Source organism: Haplochromis burtoni, unplaced genomic scaffold (assembly GCF_018398535.1).
Source record: "Haplochromis burtoni strain Fernald_Lab_line unplaced genomic scaffold, NCSU_Asbu1 Contig_155, whole genome shotgun sequence".
NCBI classification, from domain to species: domain Eukaryota; kingdom Metazoa; phylum Chordata; class Actinopteri; order Cichliformes; family Cichlidae; genus Haplochromis; species Haplochromis burtoni.
This window is the reverse complement of record NW_024582516.1, coordinates 1,021,405-1,046,120: the sequence shown is the minus strand read 5'-3', so window position 1 is coordinate 1,046,120 and position 24,716 is coordinate 1,021,405. Positions and strand designations below refer to the sequence as shown.

Below are 24,716 nucleotides of genomic sequence, written 5' to 3'. Positions count from 1 at the left end.
GACGGCATCCTATCACGGTACCATGACGGAATTTGCTGAGCTCCTGAAAGCGATTTTTTTTACACACCTGTGGCCATGGATGTGATTGGAACACCTTTGGATGGGGGAGTGAATACATTTGGCAATACAGTGTAAGGAAATAGCGCCTATAATTAAATATGGCAAGTTGGAGAGGTTTGTAACTGCTAAACAGTCAGTTGTTTTCACACGAAATGCAGCTTAAATGAATCCTTGATGTGTTGTTCTATCTTTTCTTTGGTGTCTCTCTGCACAGTCATCTGGCCTCGTAGCTGATGTGTGTATAATATAAGGGATTACATGATTAGTCATGCTGTAAACAAGTGTTTGCCAAGATTCTCTGAACCACATCATGTCAAGGTGAAACAGGAAACTGAGCACCACTAAAATGTCGAATTCCAGTCCTGAGTAGGAAATCGATAAATGAAAACAGGTTGATGGGTTAAAGCAAAATGTTAAAGTCAGCCATGAAACTATAAAAAAAGAACACAATTCTTTTTGGTTTCATCAGACTGTGTTTTTTCTATTAAGTTGTGTTCACAGATTTCTGTAGTGAATTTAGTAGAAAAATACCCCAGGCTGAATTGTACAGAGGCTGAAACTAATGCAGTGAGGAATAAAAACAACACTGATGTGTCATCACGTTAAAAAGTCAGTACGACAAACATTTACACTTTCACACATTTATATTTTCACATACACCAGTAACATTTTAGGTCTATAAAAAGAGCAGACTGAAGGAGGAACTGATAGGGAAACTCTGAGGGAACTAAACACACTCTGAATAAACTCTAAACAGGAAGTGAAGCTCCATAAAGACCAAGAATTCAAAACTAACCCTACTTAATTGATGCGTGAGTTCAAATAAACAAGAAAACTAAATGTTGTTTAGTCATGGCTTTTTCATCATGAAAAAGCCATGATTAAACAAACATAAAAATTCAACAATCTGACTTCCAGCACAAGAATAACAGCACAACATAAACATAAATAACACAAATACAGCAAATAAAACAAAACCAGAGGACCATAAAAAACCGTTAAATACCAGCCAAGCAGTGTCACAGAAAAATAACAGGAAGCAAACAAACGTCCATAAGGCTGCGATAAACACATGCAAACTCCACCCCGCCTAAATAATAATAATAATGGATTGGATTTATATAGCGCTTTTCAAGGCACCCAAAGCGCTTTACAATGCCACTATTCATTCACTCTCACATTCAAACAAAAACATAAAGCTCAGTAACTTCTTGCAATTAGTAGACATAATAAACATTATGCTAAACAGGTTGCAACCACAAGTCTGGCAATGTCAAAACAACAGCAACAAACACAGTGCAGAAGTGCTTTTACGCTCACATAAAGTGCATTACCAATACCTGGATGGTGTGCTGCTCAGTGGATCCAACAACTATCCAGTTTTCAATCAATAGGCAGAGGATACTTTCACAGTACCAGTAGTGACGCTAATGCTAGCTGCCTAAATAATAGCATCAGACCTTTTCGTATTATTATTATTTTTTGACATTAAAGATACATTTGTTTGAGCATAAATGTACAATGAAGTTGTAATGATGTTATAAATATGAAGGATTGTCATTTTCTTTATGAAAACAAGTAATATTTTATGTTGCTAAAGCTAATCTTGGCAACCAGTTGATTGGCACAGCATTAGCAGCTGATGTTAGCATACCCAGAAAAATTGCATAACTTGCAGGATCTGACCAATTCTAACCTTGTAAAATTGACTTACTAAGCAATTAAATAGATTTTTAATGGGGGGAATTGTGAACTCGATTAAAAAGAAAAGGTCAAAAACTACCTAACTAATTCAGCCTCCCCTCCAAACTTATCTCCTGCTCACCCGTACTGTCTTTAGCTCATGTTTGTCTTCAATGAACTGGCTGTTGTCTCGTTGATAAGGGACCTAAGATACTATTTTAATCTACTCCTGGCTTTCAGAGTTGGCTGGTCATCTGACAAGTAAAGCTACACGTTGAGAAACAAATGCATGCTTTGTTTTTTTTTGTTGCTGTCAACAAAACCCTCTTTCATAAGCTGACAAGGCTTTCATCCGAGCAAATCCAAACACTGGGTATTACCTTACAGATTCCAGGTTAACATAGAGGCAGAGGGATAATTTAAGCAACTTAGACTGCATAATGAGTGCCACCAACTTCAGCAGACATCAACATCTGGCTTGGCTTAGTCATTGTACACACACGCTTGTACACGCACACACTCGATTTGTTTTCAGGAAAGACTTCAGTCGTTTAAAAGAGAGTCTGAGAACCCTTTTGCCTTTTTTTTTTTTTGCCTTTTCTGTCAAAATGCTTTGGTAAACCTCTCTCGAGCCAGCTACCCTGATTTTACCATCTGCTGGTTCGCTCATAAATCACCGGCAAGTTTCAGAAAGGAGTAATGTCGCCATCTTAAACTTTATGACATGTTTGCTACATTTCTCCTAGCCTGTGTGTTTGGAACGAGCAGCTTGTCTCCTCTTTGTGTAACAGCATGTAGGATTATACAGTGTCGGGACTTTACAAGGCCTGTGACACGGTCAAGGCTGCTGCAAACACTGAGCAGATCATCCAGGTGATAAACTGCTCATGTGGGAACATCTCTAATCACTCAGCGGAAGGAAGCTTGCAGAGTAAATCCTTGAGAATTGCCAGACCTGGTCAGGTAATCGTTGCGCTTTGAGGTAACTTTTAATCTGTAAAAGCAGCGATGAAAATGTTTCGACTCTGGGGAAGACTGAACTGCCCGTCTGGAAGATAGCAGTGGCAGAGAATCTACAGAGGCAGCACATCAGAGTTGATTGAAATTAATTTGGAAGTCTCATGACACAAGAATTTAAAATGTGATGGCGAGAATACACATAGGTAATTCCTTGATGATAATTAATGGAGAATGAGCTGACAAGCCACTTTGTCTCTGTGGAAGATTTAAAACTCCCACTGTGTAAGGGAGGCTAGCTCTCATAATGACTTTTCAGATAGTGAGGAGATAGAGATTAGATTTCATTTGAACTTTTAATGTTTTACTTGAAAGTAGTTATTATAACATTATATTTTATTAGTTTAGTTTTAATTAGATTTTTAAGAATCTGTTGAGTTTATAAACTTTATAACTTCAGGGTTGAAAAAGTGCTCTACTCTTCATTAGCTCATAAAGGCTCAGCTGTGATACCTCCCTCCTACTGACAAATCTCATTTAGGGCACAGTGCTTCAGAAATGAGTCAGAAAATGAATTTACATTTTATAGTTTGGATTTCCTTGACACAATGTCATTGGGCTTTTTGAAAAGTTAGATACTAGAAGTTGTTAATACGACCTAATACAATGCTTTTCTTCTTCTACATGAAATCCCAGAAACTTTTAACTTCCCTACCTGGATGATTGAGCATGCATCAGTATCTTCATGAAATGTTTAGTAAATACTATCCTTGTTGCATGCCCTGGTGAAAGTTGCGAAGAAGCCACTAAATAAGTCTCAACCATTGTTGATGACATTCAGTGTCTTAATACCAAAGGCGGGAGTTTAGTGGTGGTGATATTGGCATAGTGGTGTTGTTGGTTTGTAGCATAAAATTTGTGTTTTATTCAAATTGATTGCATTCAAAATCACAAAAACTGCATAAATCTGTGGTGATTCTTATTGAACAAAAGCAAGAGCATCATAAAGATTTATTTTTTACACTGGAATTGAGGTTTCTCATAGATGTCATGCTCACATTGTCCACCATTTTGGATGCAATGAAACCAACTGTTGACAGGGAGAAATCTGTGTTCTGCTTGGCAGTGGTTGTTGGAGGTTGCTGGGCCTTGGGGGATGAAATTGGTTGCACAGCCTCCTAATGATTGCTTTGGTTGCTAGCAGATTTCCTTGGTAACCTGTAGTTAATCATCTTTGTATGAAAATACTTGCTAACAACTAGCCTTGTGGTAAACAGTTCACGGTGCCCCAGCGCTGTAGCTAACATGTTTCACAGGGCACGACTTTTAATTTGACGGCAAACAGTTTTCATTTGTGGTTTGTGTTGCACTTTTTGCTGTTTCACTTCAGCTCGGAGAGTAACTGGACAACTTTGTGCACATGTTTGTCACTTCTATTTAAACTATGACTGCAACAATATGCGACCAAACGAGTCTCAAGGAGCTTTTTGCCACCTGGTTAGGGAATATACATTTTTCTTAGCAGACCAGCTGTTGCTAGGGAAGACTGTGCATTGGGGATAACTGATAGAGGAATTACTGAAATGCTATAACTGGGTGGTCTGAAGGGTCTGTCTCTGGGACTTTAGCAATAATTTGGTCAGCAATCACTTGGAACCTAAGTGGATGGGCAGGGATGCCCCCCAGAATAGAGGCTCGCCATGAAATACAAATCACTGAAGATGGACAGAAGAATAGTGATTCTAACTGAAATGCTGAGGACTCTTAATCTGATAATTAAGAGCTAACAGATAATATAGAATGAGAGAGATGTGTACATGTAACGCATATCTTCAGCTATAACTGAACCAGGACCACTTCAGTCTTGTGGCATGGGCTATAACCATCTGGCTACTAGAGCTCTCCAACAAATTTTCCAGATCTGATAAGACATAAAGGCAGGATTTCTCCTGTTGGAACAAGAATATCAAAAGCTAATGTCTGGATTTCCAAAAGCTTTTCTGAGGAAAATGTGTGTCTAATAACACCTTTGGCCTCGGGCTCTTTTCTGAATCTAATGTTTTCAAGAAGTAAGTTAGGTAAGGAAGCTCTGTTCTCTCACAAACCCTCTGGTTGTATGTGCTATCCTTGATGCTATGTTTGTCAGTTCTGTTCGGCCATGGTGTCAAAATCCATCCATTCAGAGTCACAGCAGGGGTCGGAGCCTTTCCCAGCTCTCACTAGGCCAGAGGAGAGGACCATCCCGGACAGCCAATCAGTCCCTTTTTTCCAGCACTTCAAATTCACTGTAACGTTTGCTTCACCAACCAATGGCAACCAGACTGACGACTCCAGTTGCTATCTATTACCTTCAGCTTCACCCCTCCTACATGAAACTGCTACTCAGTGAAGTCTGTCCAAGAAATATTTGTAAAAAAAAATGTACATTTTGAATCCCCGTGTGTTTGCAATCACTAGACAAGCTGTTATTTCCCAAATGATCACTTTTTTTAGAACTTTAATGAACTTTTGATTGCCTACACAAAACATCAAATTCACTGCACACATGTAAATGACATCTTAAAAACTATTAAAACAATATTTATTTGACTTCTGGCCACAGTAACAAATGAAGTTACTGTGTACGTGCTCAGAAGAGGAACCCGTTTCACTTCGAGAACTTCTGCTACACTTAAATTGGAACTTCAAAAAAAACACATAGAAGTCGAACATTTCCATTAGTGCAATCATGAAAACAAACAGCATGTTGTTTTTGTTATATTATATGCTCTTAATGATAATTATTGCACCCCCTGAGGCAATTTTTTTTTAACAGAATTAATCTGGATGCATCTCCTGCATTTGGCTACTATAAGCAAACAAGAGAGAACCACTAAACATTAAGAAATACCAGATGTGCTAATAATGATTTTGCTGTGGTATAGGAAACACAATAACACGGTCGCCAGCTTAAACTATGAACAGCATAGCTATACAGGAAGAAGATTCGACACAACTGATTATCTGTTAAAATCAGGTCCACAGAAGGTTCAAGAGTGAGATACTGATCAAGTCTGAAACTACAAAGATGCAAAATATAATCTCTCTTACTCATCTACATCTTGGGGAATAATCAGGTGTTGGAGACAGATCAGTGGCTGCGCTGAACTGTCTTGACCCGCTGTGTGGAAACAGTTAACTAACTGAATGATTCCAGTTTTTATTTGTAATGTTAAAACCATCCATTTCCTCTGAGTGCTGTCAGCGGAGCCAGCTGATAGTGAGCTCCCCAGATGTTTTGTTTAAATCATGCATCTCTGTCTTATCGGGCCTTTAAATCGCTCGAATAAACAAAGTGTGATTCTGTGTCTGGTTGTGAGGTGAAAATTGGTCAGAGAGAGACATCAGTCAATACAATTTATCATTTTAAAAAAAAAAAAACTTCTGTGACGCAAAGCATCTGGTAATCCTTCGCATTACTCGGGATGTCTTTTTAAATCCTTTCTTCTTTTCTTTGGACTCAAAAGGAAGCTGTAATCAGAAATGAATGAGCACAAATGTAAAAATAACAACTCGTGGGGACAACACAGGAAAAATAATTTTTATTTGCCAAAAAAAAAAAAAAAGAATTTCCATCCACATTTGCTGGACACGCCTGCTTTGGTGGCAGAAACAAACTCCCTGTGGCTTCCTTGTGATGGAAATCGTGAGGTGGCAGTGCCACCTAGAGGGACGAGAGCAACCTGCCAGTGAAGATGCTCAGAAATACTTTTTTTTTTTTTGCTTATTCAAAACTTACCAAGCCAATTTTCATGGACCACAGTAGCGATGTGGAGCACATGTAGTGCAAAATAGAGCAATGGCCTTGGAGAGAGCTCTGCTGTTGTAGATTGAAACCGTGACAGTGCTGCTTTGCATTATCATTAGAGGGTGTTCATATTTGCACTATAGTTTTTGGTGTTTAAATGTATTGGATAAGATCATTTTTATTATGCACATTTGATTATTAAAAGGGATTTTAATCTGCTCTAACTGCTTGTTAATGTATTTATACATGTGGAGATACATGTAATACTCGAGTTCTAAATTCCTCTTTTCCCTCTTGTGTATGTTTTAGAGTTAATTATCGGAATGTATTATAAATTCAATGAGAATGCTGCCTTGTGGATTCATCCGATGTCTGAAAACTGAGTCCATGCACTGCATTTTGACTTTATAACTCAAGAGGCAATAAAAACCATGACTGTAAAGGTCTGAAAGAGATTACATAAATGCCAACAGTCCTCCACTCACACTGCAGACCCATTTTTACTTTGTAGTGCTGTAAAAGTGCCGCTTATTATGTCCCACTTAACCATTCAAGGACTTTCTCCCCAGTTTATGTAACACGTTAAATGTTTTCTGTTCATGTAACACTGTGCTTTGGCCAATATGAGTCCGAAATAAACTTTTATCAAGCATAAGGTGGTGAGTGAAAAGGTAGCTCTGAAAACTCTAGGTCTGGATCAGAAATTTCTAATTGTGCAAACATCATGCTATGTTGGTATTGTTCCTGCAGTATCATGATAATGGTACACAGAGTTGCAACTGACCAGTTGCATTGTTGTGATGTCATAGCTTTGCGCTCCATGGAAAAAACAAAAGATATTCCTTTGTTCATGGTAATCATTTTGATTATTTTCTTTATCAATGTATCTAATGAAATAAATAGATTATCAAGTTAGGTTTGCTGTCAGCCAGATTTACTTTACTCATGTCAGTTTGCTAAGGATATGTTTTAATAGCGTTAAATTCTTTTTCATTTAAATTCTTTGCTAATGCTAACTGACTGCTAAGTCTAAGGAGCTTGGAAAGAAAAGCGTCTGGACTTTCTCTGAGTTGCTTGGAGATGTTTCACCTCTCATCCGAGAAACTTTTTCAGTTCTAAGGTCAAATTTTGCCTCCTCGACGGGACAAGACTTGGCTGTCCATCTGCATCTAAAGGACAAAGGTCACTCTTTTGAGGACACCAGTGTTCACATTTTGGACAGAGAAGACAGATGGCTTGAAAGAGGAGTGAAAGAAGCCATCTGTGTCCACTGTGAACGACCATCTTTGAACAGAGGTGGTGGCTTTCGACACCAAGTGTCTGTCATCTATAATCCAGTTTTGAGATCCCTTCCCAGATGCCTTAACGCCCACTCACATCCTGGGCCATCTGACCTCAGGAAATCACATGATAGGGTAGGGCTAGGTTTCACAATGAGCTCACCTGAAACCCTGGCTGATTGTGACCTACACCCATTTTCACACCTTGGCTCGTGAGGGACACTCCCACAGGGCTTAAATCTGGGCCTCTCCACCATTTGACCTTAGAACTGAAGAAGCTTCTCAGATGAGAGGTGAACCGTCTTCAAGCAAAGAAGTCCAGATGCTTTTCTTTCCAAGCTCCTTAAACTACGAACCTTCACAGACTGTTCAGAGAAAGTCATTGGTTACTTGTAATGCTGATCCTGGACGATCATCATTATGATGATTTAGGAACAACACTAGCACGGGATCATAATAGTCCAAGGTTGCATCAACGTGTTCATATTCTCATCCTACTACCAGGAAATCGAGACTCATCAGAGCAGACGATGGTTTTTAGCTGACCAGAGGAACCCAGTGTGGTCTTCTGCTGCTATACGGCATTTTCACCCAGAGAAGTTCAGATGATGGCATATTTGCTGAAATCTGGGAAAATCCCAGTAGATCAGCAGTTTCTGAAATACACCAACTGTGTGACATTTAGAGTTGCTGCCACAGAGTGTTGCTAATGAAGTGGCCCTGAGTGTATATTGTAAAATTTTACAGCTTTTTGTCTGAAAGCAGGTTTAGATATTTTAGCCATTTGGCTCCATTCACTATGTTTGAGGACTCATTAGTGCTGCAGGCTACAACGGCAGTGAGAATACTCATAAAACTGTAGGTTTGAGTAAAAATAACAGAGACTCACACTTTTTTGTTTGTTTTGGCAATATTTATTTCTATTTTCCCAAGAGCAACATATAGTTCAGGACAAATGAACGTTTGATAAAGCCAGCACAGCAGTTTGCAGAATGTATGATTCAAAATTGCACCATATTCAGTGAAATGATCTGCACTCTGAATACTGGGAGTTTTAACTGTTCTTATAAACAATATTTCTCATAAGCAAGAAATTAGGGTCTATTTTTTCCTTATATATTTATTAAAGTCTAAGTTAAATTTATTTCGCATACATCCCACAGAGTCAAGGGCCTTTGTGAAACAAACATCAGAAACGGTGACACTGTGGGCACCATGACACAAGCCAACACACCGTCAAAGACACGCGAACAGAACGACAGCGGGCAGCCGAGAAACGTCAGAGGAAAGCGCGAGGATACGTTGTCACTGCTACCAGAGGGCGAAGCGGAAGAGAAAGAGAGAAAAAGGTCGTACAGGCGCAGAGCAGAGAGGAGCTTTCAGAAAGACATGCTGAGGGACTACACATATAGATATAATACGCTACGTTCAGAGCTGCGACAGTCTTCAAGCAGAAAGACAGAGGATAGAGAAAGTCAGATCAAGCGCGGAGAGGAGTACAATGCTAGGCGAGGTTAGCATGCTGGCGGCACAAAGAAACTTTACAGGAAGCTCAAGACACAGAGATCACATGTAAAGGCTAGAGCGACAGCACTAATCTACAAGCTAAGCTATACATCGGACACTAAAGCTAATTACAGGAGCTACACAAACTGTATATATGTATATATATAGAGAGAGATAGATATAAATAGATATATAGGAGACTGTATATCAAACAAGCTGGATAGGCAAGGCATCGCATGCATGTCGTGCAAAGGAAGCAAGTCTAGCAGCAGCAGCAAGAGAAACAAAGTGTCTGGCTTTCCGAGACTACCAAAGAGAGATTTTATTGTCGCTGTAATAAATCAGATGCTGTCTGTGTCACAGTGTGGAAGCCAATTTTGGTTTGGGGCGAAACAGAAAGTAAAAATTTGAAACTTTAGGCAACTCTCCGTTGAGATGTAAAACATTTAAAGGGGAAGCTTTACAATATCTACAAACTGAGAAAAAATTAAATCCTTTCATTTCTGGCAGACCCTCGATTCAGTGCACATTCAGACCAAAGAGCTTAAATTACATATCTTGAGTAGTAGAATTTTTTTTAAACATCAACTTATGGACAACCATCGGACATTGCACGTTATTTGATCATGTGTATACTCTAAAGTGCACAACCTCCCATTTGGAGGAAAACTAGACAATACTGAAAAATTCATACTAAGGCAACACACTTACAAACACACTAAGGTACACAGTTGGCACATACCGTCAAGTATCACTTGTGCACGAAAAACACGGGGCTTCAGAGTCAAAATGGCTTTGCATATTCATTGAAAATCCAAACACCCGAGTCTCTGAGTAAGACTTGGAAGTATTTCAAAGTAAAATCTATCAATTTCTTTAAAGCCAGTCCCTGAAACACATCTTTGAAATAGCTAGAAGTCACAAATCAAGTATCGAACATACATACATACATACACACAAGGAAAAAAGCCTTTTGGACAAACCGGATGAAAATACAGGTAATCTATATTGGAGATAGAGAAAATATGAAGAACTTTACCTCACAAATAGTCTCTGGTTAAATGTCTTATATACACGTATGTATACACAAAGATATGTACTTAGGACATCTTGAAATACTATTTACAGTCTATGATCAAAAGTGATTGTTCACTGACCGACCATGTTGAGCTATAATTGTGCTTTTCTAACTTGTTCTAATGAAAATGCTACAGAACCTCTGCCTGATAAATCAGGGTTCACATTCCAACTAACCCGCCTACGATAAGCGTGCTTTTACTCCAGGTTTCTTTTTTTTGTCCTTGTTTTTTGCAAACTACCATGGGTTTGGTCTGGAAACTTGATTATCATTTACTATTGATCCTTTTGATATTATGCAGGATACATATATGCGTATGTATATATATATATATAGATATATATATTGGACCCATACTCAAATATTGCTTGTGAATGCAGAAAGACAAAATCTCAGTTGCAATGCAAAGGGATGCGGCTCCTCCCAACAGTGATTTAGTGCAAGTAATGTCAGGTATACAGCAGCTGCAAATCAGGTTAAGATCCTATATCCCAACAATACCCCATTATTGCCCAATTCTTGGTTTCTTAAGATCCACAACCTTTCAGTAAGTGCTCATTCAAAAGCGTGACTACAAAAAGAAAATCTTTTCTTTCATATTTAAAGTTATAATCCTTAAGATTTCTGTCCTGGTTTGTTTGGCAGGTTAGCGGCAATTCGGTGCCACAAAGCTTTGGGAGCAGTGCCCAGAGATGGTACTGGAATTAAAGAACCTGATGGGGCGAAAAAAGGGGATATGACTTAAACTGCCACCTGGGCAATGCACCATGTACCCTGTAACATCCAAGTTCCAGTAGGTTCACTGCAACCAGCACTAAAAAGCAATTCATTTGTAACATTTTAAATAAAACAAAATATATAGGCATTTTTTGCCAAACGTTGACATAGACTCTCTGTACAAGGAATATCCACAAAGTTAGATAACAGATCCATTCATAGTGAATCTTTAGTACTGCAAATTCCCTGTATATAAATGGCAGTGGGCATGCAGTGAAGCCAGGGCTATGATGCCCTTTGGGCACCTTGGTAGCACTTTGCCTAAATGATCAATTGGACATACTTCCCATATACTGTTGTGCAAAAGAAACAAGGCAAGGACTAAATTTCAACATGCTTCTTTGTATGTCTTCCCCTTTTCAAGTCTCAAAGATGTGAGTGGCAGGAAGGTAACCCTACGTATTTGGGGTATACCTCTACTGAGCAATGAATTTAATTTGGGAGCTGTATTGAAACATCAGGGTTGTGATCAAATACTCAAACAATTACCTAATTTGTCCTCCTTTAAAATGAAAATGTCAAGCGGTCAAGAAGAATTCTAAGAGAATTTGAAGTAATTTACATTAGACTCATTATGTTGTTTGGACTAAACTAATGTTCCCAACACAGCCTACATAAAGCAAACTGTAGACCCTTGGACATGTCTGGTCATGTGCACAGTTGGTGTCCTTTCCAAGAAGAGAAAAAAAGTCTACTCAACTACTACCTTGGTGTGCTACTCAGTGCAAGGAAATGAATACATGTATGTAATGGCCCCTGGAGGCAGCAGATTGGCTTTCAGCAGTTAGTCTGTCAAATATGCAATGAAAAAATAAGGTTGTTAGGTGAAATGCTTTGGAAAACAACTGGTACTACTACCACACATAGCAACAGTAACAGGACACAAATACAGTTGATGACTACTGCAGAAAATCTGAAATCTATTCAATGCAGTTCAATACACTGGAAACTTAAGGATTATAGCTCAAGTGCCGATCTTCATTCTAACATATGGAGCAAAGCTAATTATACAGCAAGGATGGAAATGGATCCCATTTCGATGTATTCATGTAGCAAGTCAACAATGTCCAGCGACATGGGTTTTACAAGCCTATATCGCCTAAACACATTAGAAAGAGAGTAAAAAAGTCTTAATAATCAATAAGCACAGCAGCATCGTGAGCTGCAGGTTGAACTGTCAAAGGCAGAGGTGATGGGTGGTGAACTGGCTTGATTGTAAATGCTTTGAACTGCTCTGTTTTCACGTTTCCATCATGCAGTCTGCTCTGGCTGGGTTATGTCTTTAACATGTGCTGGCACTGCGTAACAACACCAGGTAAGAGAAGGAGTTCTGCCCTGCTTTGAGTGTAATGTGCAGATGTAAAGGCAGTTGATTAAGCTGAGGTAAGGTGAAGTGCTATTTTTGTTTTAAACGAGAAGTTTAAAATGCTTTAAAGTTACAATAGAACACAACCACGTTTGGCACTTAACAACGGACTCGGCAAATGAGAAATGATTGAGAAATAAACTCTTTCTCATCGACTTATTGCACAAGCATTTCATATCACAAAAATTACATATAAAGTTACGTCACTTACACTACTCTGGGATCTACTACACTACAGGAGAAGCAGACAGAAGCACTTTTACATAGCTTTGGACCAAGTCAGCCCACGGCAAAGCTACAATACGTAATATATGGATATATCTGCAGATCTTTTTTCTCAAATATAATATGAGACTTTGGAGGAAAGATTGAGAGAAAAGAAAATAAGTTTACCAGTACATTCACGACAAACAATTCATCCGTCAAGGGGAAAAGTACAAGAGGATTTGCAGAGATGTGTCTTATAGATCCTGGCCAAGTCGTTCAATCTCCTCAATAAGAAAGTCGATGTCCTCAAAGGTAGCAGCAGGATTTGAGATCACCATGCGAAAGAAGTTGACCTTGTCCCCTTGTGGCTGGTAGCTCACCATAGTTGTCCCGTACTCCATCATTCTGGCTTTTATGACGGGAGCCACCTGACAACATGCAACAAATACAGCATGAATTGCTGTTCCTTCAGGAAGAGAGAATAAAATATGTGAAAGATACACAGAAGGTCAGGGCAGAGACAAAATGGGCCATTGGGCGCAAATGAAAAAGTCTCCCAACCATACCTCACAAACATGGTGAGCTATACAGCTAGATGCTTTGCAAGGTTAACCATGTTAACAAAGAATAGGTAAGCAGGTAAGCATCCTGTGAATTCACAGTGTTACGTGTCTTACCTCCTGCGTGCTCTAAGCAAGAAACACCCAGACCAGCACACAGTATTTTCAATAAATAGAGCGGGCCTGAAGCGGACTGTCCTCGATTTAGTGTTAAATGTGAGAAAGGATATCCTCAGACTATATCCTGACTTTGTGTTTGTTTTGAGTTTGTTTATGGTCATTTTGTGTCCTTCTTCTATTTACGTCAACTCATACTCATTTTGTGCAGATTACTACAGCAGGTTATTAATTTTCTAACGAGGCTGAAGGGGAAATAAAACTAAATGCAAAACACATGAGACAAACAACCACAAAACAAAAACAGGAAATATATTCAAATATGGACAAACAGAACTCGAGTGAACTTAACAGAAGAGATGGAACGAGATGAGGAGATGAAGGGAAATACCAACGGGGCAAATAAAGCTGCAATAATGCATACAGTAAACAGAACTCAAATATAATAACACCTAAAGGCTAAAAATGCTCAAGAGCAAAACAAAACCTAAACAAAACAAAAAAAAAGAAACACAAAACTATTAAAGAACAAGAATTCAGCAAGCCCTGGGACGACTGTAGGATCTTGACATTTTCTCATAAATTTTGTGTCTGCATTTAATAAAATCACTGTTTACTTGCATTTTTAAATTTTTAAAATAAAAATGTAGGAAAATAATATTTTATTCTCAGTACTTTAAATGATTTGATTGCAGAACTACTTTTTTTTCACAGATAATATCCCATTTTATTAGCATTTAGTTCGTGTTTTTACATTTTACATGGTTGTTAACTGTCGTCTAACTCAAATTGCAGGAACAGTTTGGGAGAGTATTGCCTGACTACTTCTCTTTCTGTGTAATCGGATCTAAATGGGTGCTTGTTTGTTTATACAAGTCAAAGTTCTTCCCAGGTCCCCCATCGATCTGACAGCTAAATGTAACAGCAGCTGGGTGCACAGCCCCATGACTGTTGCTCCTGCCACGCTGAGAGGTTATCTCTAAGAGCGAAGCCAGGGGTGATGCTCATTTATTTTGTACTCAGCAGAGTCACGATGCTGGTGTAGATTCTTTGCAGTGATGAGCGGCGACAGATTCAATTTCATGTCTGAAACTCTCAGTGCTCGTTTTGACCGACGCTCGGCCTGTTAGACGGCTCACTGAGAGAAAACTCCTCTGCGTCTGTGTCTCTGGAATATCATTTTTAGGGCTTGGTTGGTTAGAGGATTTGTATAAAAAGGTTTCGTCGTGACCAACTTCAGGATATGCAGATGAGATCCAGCAAGTTCAAGTGACAGTTTGAGTGCAGCTTTAGCTTAAGGGCTTAAGTTAACCGTGGCTCATATGACCCAGAATAATCGTGCAAGAATTTTAATATGTCTGTGGGTATTACCAAAACAGGCTTTAACACTCGGCTAACTTCTCGAGGAAGTTGGCTTCAGTTTCAGATTACTGCCTGCTAGATTAGTTAGTTGTTTCCATACAGCTCTCATCACATAATCAGTCATTTCTTTCCTAATGTCTTGCAGGTGTCTCACTGCAGTTGGCGTGCTTGCTGCAAAATAATTTACTGTGTGCTGATTTCCCTCAAATCAATCTTTTAACAGTTCCTCCCATTCTCCTCATCCATTAGAGGATGTCATTAAGACACGTGGAAACTGATGAGGGCTCCTTCAGTTCTCAGCTCTTCCTCAAAGTGCTAATCTGGCAGCATTACATCACCCCTCAGGCTCAGAGTCAGAGTGTGGAAAGCTGTCCAGTCAGTCTGTCTACTCGGTGAAGCACGACCATGGTGTTTTTTCAAGTAATTTTTCAAAGAAAACAAAGGGAAACATCTGCATTTGCAGAGCAATGATGAAGCTGGTAACGATTTCTAGTCAACGGGAAAAGAGAGAGAAGAGAGAGAAGTGGTCTTTGTATAGCAGACATGAACGCCATCTGTTTGTCCTGATTGTCAATTATGAGGCCCCTGCTGCTGTGGTATCCTCTGAATGGCCAGCACATTAGCCAGCTGAAAAGCCTCACTTCTTTTTAACCCGTACTCTGTGTCCTGTTTAAGACCGCTGCCATTTTTTTCTCCTCATGTGCAGGGCAACGTATTATTTTAATCCTGAGTATAAGCTGCCCCTAATTAGAAAGATGTGTGATAGTCGAGCTGGATATGAATGACGGGGCTCGTGAAAGTTGTGTTGGGGAGATACTACAGTGAGACTTCTTATCTGAGAGTACCCACCTTGTGCAGGTGTTTCTTTCTCTCCTCTTTGTCCTCCATGTAGCGGATGCCAGGCGGCAGGTACCAGAAGCAGACGTTGGTGTGCTGAGGCTGAGGGGACACACAGATGACAAGATATCAGAGGAATAAACTGAGGAAAAACAAACAGCGACTGAGTGCAGTTGTATAAAAAAAATAATTAAAAAAAATGCTGATTTATCTTGGCGTTCACGAGAGTAATGATTACTCATAAGCCCATTAAATTTTAGTGCAGGTCTTGGTGTGCACATCTTTAAAACTTCAAAATGACCCTGGTGTAGAATATGTTCTACTTTTTTATTTAATGACAAATTATGAATTAAATTATATATGGCAAAGTAAAAAAATATAGTAGGCAGGGCCAGACAGCAGAGGTGATATAATTTAGCACTAACCAATTCTGAAAATTAAGGATTCAACATGGATGAGGCGGCTATGTCCATCTTTTATATACAGTCTGTGTGCGTATTACATATACCTACACCTTTATACACGCAGTTTAAACATGGTATACAGCCGTTTTGTAGAATTCAAAGCTATTCATGCCTAAAATCCTGCAGAAATCTTATGACATTAAAATGCTTGTATCCTAAGCCAAACTGATTTTGAATGAAAATGCTGATTTGCATCCCAGAGCAACAATCCAATATGAGTTCACAGCATCGGACAGGTAGCGTGCCTTCTGTCACTAGATGTCTGAAAGCTCCTCACAGTGCTATTTTCTGGCACCCGAATCCCTGCAAGAACTCCCCGCCTGCCTGTCTGCATAAGAGCGGAAGGGCATTCATTACCAACAGCTGACTAACCATGCACACCAGCCTCATTTATACAGCTGGGCTGGTTTGGCTGTAGTATATTCAACATCAGATTGATGTAATGGCTCAATGGAAGGCACAGACAAGTGAGCACCTGGGCCATTGCCCAGAGGACTTGGCTTTTTCTCATCCCCCTCTGGGTCATGATGCTCATAGCCTTTTTGGGGCTCAGCAGGAAAACAATAAGGCTTGAAACATTAAAGAGCTTTCATAATAAATTACCCCATGTGTCCAAGCACCCCTTTCATAAGAGAGTTTTCTTCATACCCACATATGTTTGTGTTGTACTTCAGTTTAGTGCAGGATATTTCAGACACCACGCTATTCATATGCATATGAGCAATTATGGGCCGTTATGCTATTCATTAAACATAATAGCAGCACATTACACTGGCATCTGGAGGTAAAAATGGCATTCATCCAACTCAAAGCCAGAACACTCCGCATGGAAATCAAGTCAGCAATAATGACACTGAGGAAAAAGGAGCGACATGGGCTAATGTCAGCTACTTTTCCATGATTGTGTGACTGCAGATGAATTATTCTTTAGAGAGAGTGAAAGATGAATGTGAACATACTTTGCCATCAAAGACCATCTCGTATCCTTCCCTGTCTTTAATCTTGTTGTAGAGGTACTCGGACAGCTCCAGACACTTGTCAATCTGAGCCTCGAACCCAATGGTGCCCTGTCAAAGAAAAGATGTTTATCTGTAATTGCTCAAACTCCACAGCAGTATATAAATTTATTATATAGTATAGAGAACATTTGGCTTTGGGCTTCATCAGGGTCAATCTAAAACGTGTTACATATGCAGCCAAATGCATTTTAGCCAATGAGGGACCAACAAGGATAGGTTGAATATTTGACCATGTGATTTAAATCTGGTAATCTAGTCCCTGGAAATGGGGCGTGTCCAGCAGAAAACCTGTGTGTTTTCTGCTGGTGTTTTCCACCTGATGTCACATATCCACGACACAAGACACTTTCAAACAATAAATAAATACTGAATTAATATATATTAGTATATAGATTAAAGTATAAAAGCAATTTTAAAATGACAACAAACAAATAAAAGACATTTAGAAGTTGCTGTAGGATCTCAGAGTTTGTCCTCTTCTCTGAAGTTAAATTCAGTTTCCGTCATTTAATTTTTTTGACATCCATAATTCAAAATTTCAGGTTTTTATTTTTAGTTTTGACTTAATAACTCACAAAGTTTTTCTCTGAGTTTTGACACATTTTCTTAGAAGGGTGAATGACTGAAATTTTGAGAAGCTTTTATATATAATCTATGCATAAGAAATTAAGAAAAAAAATGCATTAATATAATATAGCAGAGCCAAAACGAAGATGAAAAGTGAAACAAGTGGAAGCAGCTTAATTAACTGAAAAGAGAGAAAGCATTTGCAACAGTCTGACAACAGCTGGATTAGCTTAATGACAGCCAGCATCAGCTGATGGTTCATCTGATACTCTTAGTCTGACAAATCTTGCACAAGATGCACTTTTTAAGACAGTTTAACATTCTTAAATCTGCAAGCTGCTTTGCAACACATCTGGATCCACAGTTCTTCCTTTTCTAGCTGTGTCTGACTTAACAGTACGGCTGTTGTTATTTATTTCTGCTCTGTAGCAGCATGCCATCACTTTATCAATCAAAGGTGAGGTCTTGCTGCTGCTCTCCCTGCCTCTAACTTTCCATGTAACGATGCAGAAGGCCAAGGAGGTCCCAGAACAGACCCATGCTGCCAAATATATACATTTTTGCAGACGGTACACCAATCTTCATTGATTATAGTGTTCTAGCATATTATTATTATTTATACCCTATTAATAGCTGCTTACAATCATCAAACTTTATATTTATATTTATATTACCTTAGCTCTCCACATGAGCCACAGCTTGAAGATGTCCACATGACGTCCACACTGCAGCGCCTTGTCTCCGGTGTCGTAAGAAAGATCGTAGTGTTTGTCCTGCTGGAATAGGTAGCAGGCGTGCATCTGGTTGCAGTTCTGCATAAGACCCTGTGAAGTGAGAGCCAGAGCATTTACAGAATCACCTCAATAAACAAAAGCAGGAACACGCAGCATGGGGCTGAGAATTTGAGGCCTACCTCCTCTCTGACCAGCAGGGCAGAACACTGCAGAGGGACGGACATCATTTTGTGTGGATTCCATGTGACTGAATTGGCCCTGCAGTTAAAAAAAAAACAAAACAAAAAGAGCCAACCATCATTCAACGTTATATCAAATGCTCATTAGCTTGTAATATTTGCCCATTTGGGGCCAAACCGCATAAAACAGTTACTTGCCTCTCAACTCCGTCCAGCTTCCACCTGTGTCTCCTGGACATGAGCAGACTTCCTCCCCATGCTCCCTGAAACACGAAGAGATGAAAGACATTAGCATCCACATTTAATAAACCATCCATGTATAAAACTGGTGGTGAAATCCTGACGCGTCTTAAGAAAAATGAACTGTCTCAGTCTTTCCACAATACAAAGAAGTACTGCTGTAGTAAATAAAAAAAACCTCAGCACTGCTCCTTGCGGTTAAACTTTCAAAAATTAAGTCTGAGCACAAAAATGACAGACATCATACTGGCAGCTCATTACCCGAACTTTGTGCCATAAGTTTAAAAAAAGAATTGCTGTTTTAATTAATAGAAAATGTTTTTTTTACTGTAAAAAAAATTTCTATCCGATTTCCTGTCATTTAATGGTTTGTGTACTACTGACTTCATCCACTCACACAGTAAATACTCCAACATGTATGCCAAGCCTCTCTGCATTTTTCCTATTTTGCAAAGCCACCTACAATGCCTGATTAGACACCTGGGTGGGCCAATTTTGGCCCCCTGGCCACATGTTTAACACTCCAGCACTAAAGCCTTTGATTTCTGTAGAAGTTCTGCCAACTAGCCAAACCTCATTTAATATTTAAGCTTTAAAAACACAACAGGGACTATTTTTGTGACACACACACACACACAGTAGTAGTATTAGTACACTTTAATATCACTGTTTTGTCCATGAATATATACACTGCATCTGTTCAAGTGCTTCCTAATCACATGGCAACATCTGAGTGATGTGGTCATGGACACTGACATGGTCAAGACGACCTGCTGAAGCTCAAACTAGGCATCAAAATGGGGAAGAAAGGTGATTTAACTGATGTGGGATGGTTGTTGGAGTCAGACTCAGTAATTCAGAAACTGCTGTTTTATCAGGATTTTCTTACACAACCATTTCTAAGGTTTAAAGAGAATGGCCTGAAAAAGCAAAAATATCCGGTGTCAGAGGTCTTAACGGAATGGCCACACTGCAGATACGAAGGCAAGAGTAACTCTAATAATTATTCGTTATAACCAAAGTATGAAGCAGAGCATCTCTGAATGCACAACTTTGACTTTTTGTCACCAGATCTCAATCTAATAGGGACCTCTGGGATGGAGTGAAATGGGAAATTAGCAGCATGGATGTCGAGACAACAAATCTGCAGTAACTGTGCAATGGTGTGATGTCAAAAGGGACCAACACCCCTGAGGAGCGTGTCCAGCACCTCGCTAAATCTATGTTTGGAAGAATTAAGGCAGACCTGAGGGCAAAAAGGGGGCCAAAGGTGTACCACATAAAGTGCATTAATAAGTGAGTATATGTCTTTCTGGGAGCTGTAGCTAGAAAATTTAGCAGATAAACCAATGAAAATGATTAACAATCACAATGTGTGTGCGTGCGTGCGTGCATGCGTGCTTTTTTTTACCCATCTCAGCTAGTTGAGGGATGACAGACAAGGCCATTTATTGCTCTTAATAGAGGTGTCCCCCTGTCAGGACTAAATCACTTTCATTAAGAGATAGAGTTCCTTCAGTGAGACGGCCCATGATGGTAAAGTCAGGGGAGGAGATGATTTACAGCCTCTGTTCCAGTTTTTCTAATCTCCAGTGTTAGATAGGAAATGGCGCGCTCTCTATCTGGGTCAACCGCAAGCAGTTAGAGGCGAGACAGACATAATAGATTTGTCAAACTCAGATGTGAGCTCTTCGCTTCTGTGTATGCCTCCATTAAAATCCCTCTTGTGCACAAATACTCCAAAAATCCCACATGTGAAAGGTCAATATGACACTTTAAATGAATCAGGAAGCTTTACTCACATCCACGTGCATCCAGATGTTGTACTTTTTGCAAATGTCAGAAATGGCAATGAGGGGGTCAAAAGCTCCGTACACTGTTGTCCCAGCAGTCGCACTTACGAAGAAAGGTACAAAACCCTGCACAAGAGCAACCAAAATACTGCATATGAGGCCGTTATGTTGTTACAATATGTTCCCAAATTTCCCTCATCATCTCTGCAGTTTCAGTCGAGCGCACCCCATAAAATCAAAACTGTATGAAGTCATATCTGTCTATTTATAGCAGGGTAATAAATGTACATCATCTTACCTTCTGTTTTGCCTCCAGTATTCGCCTCTCAAGGTCAGCTGGGATCAATTTACCGCTGAAAAGGGAAAACAAGCTTTAGTTGGCTTTAAAGTTGTTTGTCACACTGTCAGTGGGCAAAGAAGGCCTCTACCTTAAAAACAAAAGGCAACACAGGAACAGAAATACAGAAAATATAAGTGCAAGTATTGCATTTGAAATTCTACTTAAAGGGACAGGACAGCGTCGGCACCAGAGCACATGGAGTGGATGGGCAACTAACTTTGACAGGGAGGCATAAGACTTGACTTACTCTGGTATTTAACCTAATAATTAACACTGGCGTGATTGTTACTACAACATTTGAGGTATTAAACTTTTTTATTGCCAAATTTTATTGCTTAATTTTACTTTTAGTTCTAAATGCCAGTAGAATTCAGCTTAGGGGGCACAGTGACCTTTATGGATGGACTTGGACCCCCAGAGCCCGTCCATAATGCTCACACTGCGACTATACAAGCCAAAGTCCACCCGCTCATCCATTTTCTTCCAGGCACGCTGTAAACATTAATGTCACCTCTCTTGACTTTAATGTGTAATGTTAGCTACTGCTTCCGTTGGTTGGGGAATGTGAGCAACGGAAACAGTTTTGTAGGTTATTCAGTTGACCTTTTCACGATTACTTGAAAGAGACAATGCTGATACTCTGTTTGATGCTCTTAACGCCTCGAGGAGAGTTCCATCAGATTCAAGAGGTAGACATCTCTCCAAAACTGAGCACAAAACAGATCAGATGGATAAAGTGAAACACAGATGAGAGGGAGAAAACAATATAAATGTAATTTTGGGAGGAACTGTCCCTTTAAGTACAACTATAAGCAGTAATATATAAAGGATTTCATATCATATTTTAAGGTTACAAATAGTCATGAGTCATTGTTAAGTATTGTAGTTACACGTCATTGAGTGTTTTCCAGTCTAGGGTTTGGACTTCTTTTAAAGGGTCACAAGATGAAATATAAATTTGAATCCTAAGCTGAACAGGAGAGACACATTTTTACTGTTACTTGTGAACATTATCAGGTCTTTAGGCATTATTGGTTTGGGTAAAACAAGTTTGTGAAGATTAGAAGGCTGTAGTGTTTCTCCACAATAATACAATAATAACTGTTTCTATAGTATGATGCACGACTGAAGCCAGTTTTACCTTTGATCTGCTTTGATGCAGATCACGCTTTCGGTCCCAATGCCGAGAGCTGCTGCACCTTTTTTGATTGAAAAATGGCTCTAAGAGTTGAAGACAAGGGGGGAAAAAAGATAATGAGTGACTGGATCCGTAAATATGTACGTCTTATGACAGATTTGTTTGTAATTTCATTGCTTTTTTCCTCACAGCATCTTTCAGCTGTCCTTTAAAGATGAAGGTGACATGCACACCAGTCACCTCGTGTCCTTCTGCATGCGACGTGAATAATGTCAGCTTTTTATCAGCAGCGGTGGAGTTAAAGTGACACGTAGTCACACATCAAGCACAGCCACAGTTACCATGAGATCTTTTTTGTGTTATTCTAGCAGCTGAAAGATACATTTTTTGACATTTGACTTAAAGAAATGTCCAAATAGTGTTCAGTGTTCACCGTTTGAGCCAAGCAGACATACACTGACGATGCCGTGAGGAATCGGATTTTAAACACGGATGCCTACATGTTCGGATGTGAAGGCCACCAGTCTGGGAACGGATGACATTCCCTTCTCTTTCACCTCAGGGAACATCTTGAAGCGGGCCAGCAGCATGGCGTACATGTTAGAAATAGCACCACCTGGAGGACAGACAGGATTGAGTTAGCGACGTGTCTCCAGGGAGTGATGCAGGGTTTCTAAACGATTGCTCCCTTATTCTCAAGGAGCTGCCACAGTAGATAGCTCTGCATGTTTACTGACACAACCCCAAAGGAATCTGTCTTCTCCTTGGATTGAACCACAAATCTTTTGCTTGTTAGGTAAATGTGTAAGCCAATAAACTACTGATAAAAAAAAGTAGGCTGCTACATTGTTTCAAGATGTCCATGTTCATGTAAAACAAACTTTTGTTCATCAAGAGCATATCAAGAAATGACAAAGCATCCAAAATTGCATCTCGCTGTCCACAATGTCACAGCCAATCACAGGCTTTGTCAGTAAATTCTCCGATGATTGCCTCTCATTATGAAGTGCATGGGAGAAATTAAAGATTGGGGTGGGTGAGGGGGAGGGGGCTTAAACTGAAAATTATTTTATGCTAATTGGCTTTGAAACACGTTCCATTTATATCATCAAAATGCAAATTGACACGTTACAACACACACACGCACACACACACATACAGCCAGTTCCATCTCCAGTCAAACAGAGGGGTGTCAGAGCGCTCTGCGCCACCTGCCATGCAAACATACCAGGAGAAAAAATGCCATCTCCTCGCCCATCCGGCCAGCCAATGATCTCCCTCATCTTCTTCAGAGTGACGTACTCCAGCAGCACAAAGACAGGAGCTACCTCATAGGTGAACCTGCACGTTACACAAGACGCATCACATGGCGCTCGTTACATGAACACGGTGCCATCGTGACTCATCAACAAATAAAAAGCTGCCATTAAACTGACATTATTTTTTAAAAATCTGAAGTTTGGACGTTTCAGGAAAGGAGGGTTGTCGTTGGCCTGTGCAGAGGTTCATTTAAAAAAATGCTAAGATTCTGAGGTTTTCTGGAGGTTTCTGGCTTCACTTTTGAAGAAGTGCAGAATTACTGTCAATCGTGTGCACACATTTTAACAGCTCTGATGCATTCTCAAGTTTTTTCCATTTATATAGAAACACTTAAATGCACATGAAAATATTTTTTCAAGCCAAACACCCAAAATTTTACTGACAAAATGCACTCCTTTAATATTTTGAACTCCCACATTTTCATCATCCTGCTCCTATTTAAAACTTGCATCTCTGTTGTGTGCTCCCTAATATTTCTATATATATTTCTAAATATATTTTTGCATTAAGATACTGGCCGTATTAATTTGAACCTCCCTCCACTATAAACAGCAGGTTTACTTTTCCTCACAGTTGCCAAAAGAGTTTATCTCCCCCAAAACACACATGTGAAATTAGCTCCAGATTAGTCTGAATTTAATTTCAGAGCTAATTTTCTCCTCTCGAATCCCCAGGAGGATCAGAGGTGAAGGGAGGCGGGGGGGGGGGAGGGGGGAGCCTTGTGGGTGCAAGGAGGGGGCTGAGGGGTGGAGGCCTGCCTTTCATTTCACCCCTTTTCATTTGCCATGACTGAGTGTGTGTGTGTTGGAGGAGGGGGGGAGGCGCGCTATCAGGCCATGCAGACGCAGAGCAGACTGCGCGCGGATGGTCCGGAAATGGAATCCATTGTCATTATCGTTATCACCGCTTAAAATCGCGATGAAGCAGGCCACATACTTACATATTGGTGTTGGCGGTGGATGTTAGCCAATCGGCTGCAAGTCCGACCATGTCTAATCCCGTGGAGAGCTGATTGAAGTACCTGGGGTGGGCTGAAGGGAAAGGAGCAGAGGATGGAGAAGGCAAAGAGGAGGAGTGTGAGATGGCTGCAATTTTAAGGTTTTCCTTAGCGAGCAGAAGCTGTCATCTTCTGAGCGCTTTAATTGCGGGTTAGAATTGTAGCTACAGAGTCAACTTAAAAAAAAACACCTGAATGAAAATGTAAAAGGTAAACACACAAACCATGTTACAGCACTGACACGTGATTAGATCTCAGTGTGCGTCATAAACACGGCCGTTAAAATAAAGAGTAATTTATGGGGGTGATCAAGCAAAAAAAAAAAAAAAAAAAAAAGAAAGAAAGAAA

General features: G+C 39.8%; 1 protein-coding gene across 2 annotated transcripts in view; it reads right to left on the bottom strand.

The window, feature by feature from the left end:
• Positions 1 to 8,658: 8,658 nt before the first annotated feature.
• gad2 (glutamate decarboxylase 2) overlaps positions 8,659 to 24,716 on the bottom strand; it is a 19,515-nt gene continuing 3,457 nt past the window's right edge. For both annotated transcript variants that reach the window (XM_005932120.2, XM_005932121.3), the window contains exons 5-16: positions 24,312 to 24,402; positions 23,280 to 23,392; positions 22,552 to 22,667; positions 22,055 to 22,134; positions 20,872 to 20,926; positions 20,583 to 20,699; positions 18,739 to 18,803; positions 18,541 to 18,619; positions 18,302 to 18,451; positions 17,001 to 17,108; positions 15,590 to 15,679; positions 8,659 to 13,129 (exon numbers count right to left, since the gene is read on the bottom strand). In XM_005932120.2, coding sequence (XP_005932182.1) covers positions 12,956 to 13,129; positions 15,590 to 15,679; positions 17,001 to 17,108; positions 18,302 to 18,451; positions 18,541 to 18,619; positions 18,739 to 18,803; positions 20,583 to 20,699; positions 20,872 to 20,926; positions 22,055 to 22,134; positions 22,552 to 22,667; positions 23,280 to 23,392; positions 24,312 to 24,402 — 1,238 coding nt within the window. In that variant the 3' untranslated portion in view covers positions 8,659 to 12,955. The remainder of the gene's footprint in view (positions 13,130 to 15,589; positions 15,680 to 17,000; positions 17,109 to 18,301; positions 18,452 to 18,540; positions 18,620 to 18,738; positions 18,804 to 20,582; positions 20,700 to 20,871; positions 20,927 to 22,054; positions 22,135 to 22,551; positions 22,668 to 23,279; positions 23,393 to 24,311; positions 24,403 to 24,716) is intronic.